This window comes from Cryptomeria japonica, chromosome 3 (genome assembly GCF_030272615.1).
Source record: "Cryptomeria japonica chromosome 3, Sugi_1.0, whole genome shotgun sequence".
Classification (NCBI taxonomy): Eukaryota; Viridiplantae; Streptophyta; class Pinopsida; order Cupressales; family Cupressaceae; genus Cryptomeria; species Cryptomeria japonica.
In genome coordinates this window covers 385,895,082-385,903,185 of record NC_081407.1, presented here as the reverse complement: position 1 = coordinate 385,903,185, position 8,104 = coordinate 385,895,082, and the positions used below count along the sequence as shown (strand labels likewise).

Below are 8,104 nucleotides of genomic sequence, written 5' to 3'. Positions count from 1 at the left end.
ATAAGTAAATAGAAACATAGAGGAATATTTAGATAAATAAGGAAGAAATTTATAGAAATATGTGTGAAAATAAGAAAAAACTAAAAATATAAGTAGTTTTTTTATGTTTTTTTCTTTGCATAATTTAAAAACATATAAATTTAAATATAGATGATATAACTTATAAGTTTAGATACAATATAATTAAACATCAAGAATTTATTCATAGTTTTCAAGAGAGTTACATTATTTGTATGCATTTGTTTGATGATATCATATGTAAATGTTTGTTTACAAAAACATGTACGAAAATTCTAAGTCTTAATTTCCAAATACATGTCACGTATATCATTGTCATAAGAATGCAAAAATCATTTCTTCTAATACTACATCTGACCCTTATATTATATCTATGTTGAGTACATTTGATATGAAAAATTGTAACAATATGTATGTGTTTATTTAGATGTATGCATATACGAATTCACTTCTCAGCATTTTTTTTTTGATCGGTAAATGTTACTTTTATTAATATTTCCAAAGGTTTACAATATCTTCAAAAAATGAAAATATGCATTGTCCATATCACCTCTACGAATACTGTAATAATGTTCTACAATAAAGACCACACCCCTTGTACACAAAACTGACTCCATGTCCACTGCCTAGACATCCACTCTACCCTACTGATAAACATTCTTACATAGCTATACAAAAAACCAAGTCCTTAAATAACATTGGAGACTTCATTTCAAAAATAAGCACACAAACCTATACTAATCGGCTAATACGATTTTCTTGCCTTTACTGCTCGAAGCCATGACACATCCTATCACCTCCTCAGAACCAGCTGCAATATCTTTATGTTCTGTTGGGAAACCTATCTACAGAGTTCGTCTCACCTTCTTCTTCTTCGAACTTCGTGGGCGACCTCTTTTCCATCTCGAAGAGGATGCCATCGCCGATCGTGATGTCCCCCACTTCTCCAACTCTAGTTTAACATCCCGCCTCTCCCAAGTCTTTAGATACTCCTTGATGCCATGCATCCCAATTTGTGCAAAGGCCCGACGAGACTCTTTGTTACAGTTTGCACTCCATATGAAATAAGGGTGTAGAGGAGGGTGAAATTCGCTAACATGGAGCCAATGACAGTCTAGACAAACAAAGCCCTTCCCATCTCTTGTCATCCTCATGAAACTTTCGAGTCCCCCACACCGTTCTTCTCTAACACAACTATTAACCACCCACCTCACATTTTCTGTGTTCTCCAATTCGAAGCACCATGACACAAACATGGATGCAACGTCAACATTGGTGTGATATTTGAAATACGCCCTCAAATATTTATCCCCTAGAATGATCTTGACTCGATTTAGAAAATCTTGTCATCAAACTTGAAAACATTTGTTAATCTCTTATTAGAGATTTAGAATGGGCTAGGCCCCTTGACTTCTCTACATTTTTTCATTTACATTTGCGTCACTATTATTTTCCTACCATATTTAGTAATTTGACCTAACATTAGCAAAATACGACACAATCGCCCACACAAATTGTGGGGGGAATAAATGTGATAATGGTAAGAAGTAAAATCTAAAGCATAGATTAAAAGCCCAAGTATTTACATTGTTATATTGACGATATTTTAATTTAGAGACTCGATTATGACATAACTAGACTCGATTATGGCATTAACTAGAACGCCTCTGATATGATTAGAAGAGACACTTCCCACTCCAAGAAAAACAGTTAAGAGCTTTTTGGGGCCAACAAAATATAAAATATGGATAATAGTCTCTTTCCAGAAGCCTTTAGCAGAGGTGGTCCTATAGAATGAATGGATCAAGTTTGGTTGGGGGCCCTCTACAGGATGAGATTCAATCTTCACCATGATTGGCTCCTGTGAATCTTTTTTTCCTAAAGACAAAGGAAAAGCCCAGACAAAGTAAAATTGTATTTGGTGCAAGAGCTCTTTCTTTACCAAGTCTGGCGGGCGTCTAGCAAATTGTGCAAAGCTCAAGTTTCGATTTCAATTGAGCAGAGCTAGAGAGATGAAGCAGGACAGTCCGAAAAGCCGTGCAAAGCACAATTTTTCATAGTATGCATTCATTTCTATGCAAAATGCAGGGCGTTAATGGCGTTTTGAATCCATTTTCAGCAAGATGCCTTCATTTTCAGGGCTTCAGTAAACCTTACTATTCAACAAGGCTTCAATGTGCTGGAGTTACGAAAAGGGTAACCCTGAAATTCAAGGGTTCGAGTAGCTTGCCTGAAGTTCGAGCGGAAATTGAGGAGGTGAGTCCGGCCGATCAGCAGCAAGGGCAACGCCAAAGCGAAGAGCAATCCCAATCCCAAGCTCAAGCCCAAGCAAGGTTAAGCTTCTTGACGAGGTCTCAGACATATGCTTTACTCAAGAAGCAGATGGCTGTGGCCGTCCAAAACGAGGTGAGGCTAATTTTTTTAAGATACCAAAGATGAATAGTTGGCCACTTGTTGGGCAAATCTTTCTTATTCAAACTCTATTTTTAGGAAGGTCTAGACGATTTGAAAAACACATAATTTATTATGAATACAGCACTCCAACATCGTCTAATTGGTTTGAGAAACACCGAATTTATTATGAATGTTGCACTCCAACATCGTCAAGTTGGTATGAGAAACTCAGAATTTACTATGAATACTAAGACATCTCTGGATAAATTTAATTGGAAAATTTGGTCAATGCTGTTTTGGATATATGTGAATTGACACGTCTAATTTTAGAAACAAGCTTCTCGAAACAATTCTGTTAGATTTTTAATCTAGCTTGCGAAAATTTCTGTGTGAAATTACGTGACTGATAAAGATAACTCATAAAATTCCTCGATCCTTGTCTCCCTTCTTATTCTTAGTATATTTTCCATAATACTTGCATCCAAATTCAAGCTCTTGTATTAGAAAAAAGTTCTGACGAATTTGATGTTCATGGCACAAAATTTCAAGTAAATATAAGGAGCATAAAATCTAAGAATAGGGCTGTATCGTGTCATGTAAAGCCTAGAACTAGTAAAGTTTCTAAACATTATTGGGTTATTTTGTAATTACTTGAAATTACCTTAAAATTTTAGACGATGTTTACTGCTAATTGAGTTAACTTGATAGGGAAGAAAACATAAAGCTTTGTAATCTGCACACAACCAAAGAAAAAAGAAAGAAAGAAAGAAAATGCTGCAATCAAATAGAACAAGGGAGGCGCTAAATCAAGAGAAAACCCAGTAATTCATGAAAAGTTGCAGTCTGGAATAGCCAGCTTCTGTAGGAAATTCAATGTATATATGTTTTGGAATTTTTACAGGAATTCTGACAATATTACATCTCTAATCACTTAGCCAACTTAATTAGGTGTGAAAAGGTCTTAACAATGAACTAGTTAAGTAATATACACCTTCACACCAACACCCCCTCTAAATGCAACTTAGGGAGGAAGAAGAAAAGACTCAAAGATGGGTCCCAACAACAAGGCTTGATGAGGTACCCATGAACAAAATACGGATGCTTTTCAAAAGATGAGCAGGGAAAAACTTCCCCCCAAATATAGGAACATTTTTGTTCCCCCTGGAAAGTGTAGTCTCATGTGCCTATGGTAGATGCTCAACATTGAATGCTAAAGATGATACACGATTATTGAACAACGTTTCTTTCCTTATGAAATAAACACAAAGATGCATACATCTTCCCATTTTAAAAAGGAAAGTGAGGGAAGAAAGATAAGAATGTATGGCTTTTGTAGATCAAGATCCAAAGAGGATGATTAATCCTCCTAATGTTGGTCAAGGACCTTCAAGCCAATGCCAAAGTGTGACAAATGAATAGGTGGAGAAAGAACAAGAGGGTCTAAATGTTCTCTCATGACATTTGAAGAAGACAATGTAACTCCTTAGGAGCTAATATAAAAAAGGAGATGAATGTTCTCAATGATGTCCCTCAAATTTGCAAGGAGGGACTTAGAAAACAAAGTTGATATACCTGTCAAGTATTAATCCCAAGAAGGTGTATCTAGAAGACAATGATCTTGTTGCAAAGAATCATGTGAAGCCCAGCCCCATTCGAAGCAATATTAAACTCTAAAGAATTTAGGAGATGGAATGTTAGCACATGTCTGAATGTGCTCTCATGGCATTTGAAGAAGATGATGCAATTCTGAAGGAGCTAATATCAAAATGGCGATGAATGTTCTCAATGAGTACCTTCAAATATGCAAGGAGGGACTGAGAAAATAGACTTGATATTTTTGTCAAGTAGTCAAGGACCTTCAAGCCAATGCCAAACTGTGACAAATGAATAGGTGGAGAAAGAACAAGAGGGTCTAAATGTGCTCTCATGACATTTGAAGAAGACAATGTAACACCTTAGGAGCTGATATCAAAAAGGAGATGGATGTTCTCAATGATGTCCTTCAAATTTGCAAGGAGGGACTTAGAAAACAAAGTTTATATACCTGTCAAGTATTAATCCCTAGAAGGTGTATCTAGAAGACAATGATCTAGTTGCAAAGAATCATGTGAAGCCCAACCCCATTCGAAGCAATATTAAACTCTAAAGAATTAGGAGATGAAGGAGATGGAATGTTAGAACATGTCTGAATGTGCTCTCATGGCATTTGAAGAAGATGATGCAACTCCGTAGGAGCTAATATCAAAATGGCGATGAATGTTCTCAATGAGTACCTTCAAATATGCAAGGAGGGACTGAGAAAACAGACTTGATATTTTTGTCAAGTATTAATCTCAAGAAGGTGCATCTAGAAGACAATGATCTTGGTGCGAAGAATCGTGTGAAGTCCCATTCAAAGCAATACTAAACTCTAAAGAAATAAGAGATGAATGTTAGCACATGTCTCTAGAACCTCAATTGATGAAAGGATACCATGGTTCAGGTGACCATATTGCATCTCCTCAAAAGTGTATACACTAGGTGCTTACGTGTGAAAATCAGCTGAAGGAACATCAGATGCAAAATGTTGAAGTGTACAATCTAAATGTAATATGCTATCCTGTTGTTCTTTTTAATAGAAAATACTATGTTATTTTTTTTTGGTGTGATCTTTCAGACTAGACAGAAGGTGCAGAAGGGGTTTGTTGTTTTTGGTTTGACGATTCAACTGAAAACAATAAAAAAATCGCAGCAAATACGAATTCTGAAAGAAATGTAAATATCATGCAAGATTACAGAAGAAAATTCCAGATTCAGATGATGATCAAAATAATGGTTTTTTCTTCAATACAACAGCAACCCAATTCATAAAAAACCCTTACATATCAAAGCCAAACATACCTAGAAAAAGTATTCTGAGTGCCAATTGCACAATGGAATGATGGAACGATGTCTGTAGCCCCTAACCACCCTATTTGATCTAATCAAACCTTTCAAGCCCTGCCCAATCAGCTTCTACAAATCTGCAACAGCCTTCTTATTGAATGATTTAATTATTCTGTTGAACCCACCTATTTCTTATAGGATAATAACCTCAGATCTCCCAGACTGTGTCTTTCAACAACGTAGAAGATTTCATCAGCAAGAGATTTGTCCTCACTAACCTAGAACAAAGCCTCCAGAGAAGCTGCAGCCAAAAACTCCAAAAACCAATAACTTGAATGACTGAACAAAGCTCACAAAAATGCCTCAGATAAGGCGCCACTTTCAACCCTAATTCCCACTCCCAAATGAGAAAAAAAAATCTTATTTTACTAATATGATAAAACCCTTATGACTCCTCAACTTGGACTCCACCTTTAGGTTTTCTTTATTTTTATTTATTAAAACCTTATAACTCCTAGGTTAGGTGCCCCCTTTTGCATTCTCCTTTTAATTTTTAATTAAATCACCTTATGACTCCCTACATTGGGCAGTGACCCTGTAATGTCCCCTTTTGGGATTGCCCTAAATGTTGCCCTAGGTTACTATTCTCAATTGATAAGGGAGGGTTAGAGAGAGGGCGCCTTTATCTTCTTAAAGGGAAAACAGTTTGCTGGTCCTTTATTGTTTTCCGTTCTGCTAAAGTATTATCCCTTTTAATTCTTTATTAAGTCAGATCAGAGCGTAGATTGAACTTCTGTATATTTCTGCATATTAATCTATTTGTATGTGTTTTCAATCTGCATAAGGAATTCACTGGTAATCATACCCAGATGCTGTTATAAGCAATCAGTCAGTTTCGGTGTGGCTTTCTGAGGGTCTGTGTCTTTAAATCTGATCCACCTGTGACAATGTAATTCTGAGTGCAGTCTATTTCTCTCCAACTGATTCATGTGTTATGGATATATATGAAATTAATTATGACTCTCATACATATTGCAGTCTATATTAATATTACTACTGAATTCTGCATAAGATCAGGCTTCATGTATTAAGCACATCTCCAACCAAGAACAAAGATGCTACTGCCTGTAACTTAATAACAGTTCTGATCTGATTTGAATGATGGTGATCTCACTGGATGCTTGGATTCCTTTCCTTTATATCTCTCAATGTGAGGGAAGAATCACACCTCTTCATCGTGTATGCCCTTTGGCAAGAGGCACACCCTTTCACCATCAGCACCCTTTGAAAGAGTGCATCTCTAAATTATTTCTGCCCCTTTGGAAGGGACACAACCTTTCACAGCCAGATCTGCACTTTTATTTAAATTAGATCTCACCTCTGATTCCCCAAATTATCTACCTCAAATGAGGTTCTCTTCTCCCTTTTATATCTCATGTTTGCGGGAGTCAAAACTTTTCATTTCATGTCTTTGACCATTCATTAACTTAATTAAAATTTAATTATATTTAATTATATTCTTTCATATTAATTTTAATTTAATTATTATCATTTACCATTAAATTGTATTTCAAAGTGGGGACATTACAGACCCCTAGGAGTCCCCTTTTTAAAAACAACTTATGATGATGGGACCCTCAAATGACTTTTTAATATTTAAATAACATAAGTGAAATATGTTAATTTTCACTTAAGACCTTATGTAATTTAAAAATAAAGTCCTAGACCACATAAAATATAAATTATGCCCAAAGCCAAGTAGAATTCCTCTAGAGTTCCTTATTCACTTAACCCATTACCTTGCGGGAACTTGATTGACTAGGCTAATGGTTCACCTTGTCAGTTGGTTGGGAAAGGGACATTACAGTCAGCCCTTCCCAAAATTGCTTGTCCTCAAATAATTTTAGCTCCGTAAGTTGTAAAATCTGCTCACTCTCCCACGTTGCATCCTCTATTGGCAAATCCTTCCATTTGATCAAATACTTTGTGAAGACTCGCTTCAAAAAACTCACTTTCTGAAGTCAATAATAGCCTCAGGTATCAATATTAGTTTCCCCTCCTCATCCAATAGTGGTAACACAGATGAGGGCGCCACATTGTGTCCGAATGCCTTCTTGAGCTTGGATACTTGGAAAACATTGTGTACTCGGCTGTTAGCTGGTAGCTCAAACTCGTAGGCAGCCTCCCCAACTCTCCTGGTAACTCTGAAAGGTCCATAAAATCTTGGCTTGAGCTTTTCTGCTCCACTCTTTTTGAGAGTAGAATGTCTGTATGGCTACAACCTTAAATATACAATGTTTCCAACCTCCAAATTGCACTCTATCTGCTGCTGATCAGCATACAGCTTCTGCTGATTCTATGCTTGTTGCAGGTTCTTCAACGTTTTCATGATGTTTTGACTCTCCTATAACAAGTCCTTTGCCTTAGGCACTTTGCTCTCCCCAAAAAGAAGAACAATGAAGTTGGGAGCCTCATATCCATACAAAACCATAAAGGGTGTCATCCTGATAGATATGTGGTAGGTGGTGGTGTAACAATTCTCACCAAAGTGCAGCCACTTAATCCACATTCTCTACTGTTCGAAACATAGTTCCCGAGGTACCCTTCCACCCATTTATTAACTATTTCCATTTGTCCATCTATTTGTGGGTTGTAGCTCTTACCAGGAGTGAGCTCAGTCCCACTCAACTTGAAGAGCTCCTGCCAAAAGATACTCAAAAACTTGCTGTTCCTATCACTCACAATGTTCTTGGGCAGCCCATGTAGTCTGAAGATCTCTCTAAAAAAACAAATCAGCTAACTGTGTGACTGTATATGCAGCTGAGAT

General features: G+C 36.6%; 1 protein-coding gene across 1 annotated transcript in view; it reads left to right on the top strand.

The window, feature by feature from the left end:
- Positions 1–1,707: 1,707 nt before the first annotated feature.
- Positions 1,708–8,104, top strand: part of LOC131044708 (uncharacterized) — a 32,420-nt gene continuing 26,023 nt past the window's right edge. Inside the window, exon 1 of the mRNA XM_057978097.2 lies at positions 1,708–2,424. Within this exon, the coding sequence (XP_057834080.2) occupies positions 2,080–2,424 (345 nt within the window). The 5' untranslated portion in view covers positions 1,708–2,079. The remainder of the gene's footprint in view (positions 2,425–8,104) is intronic.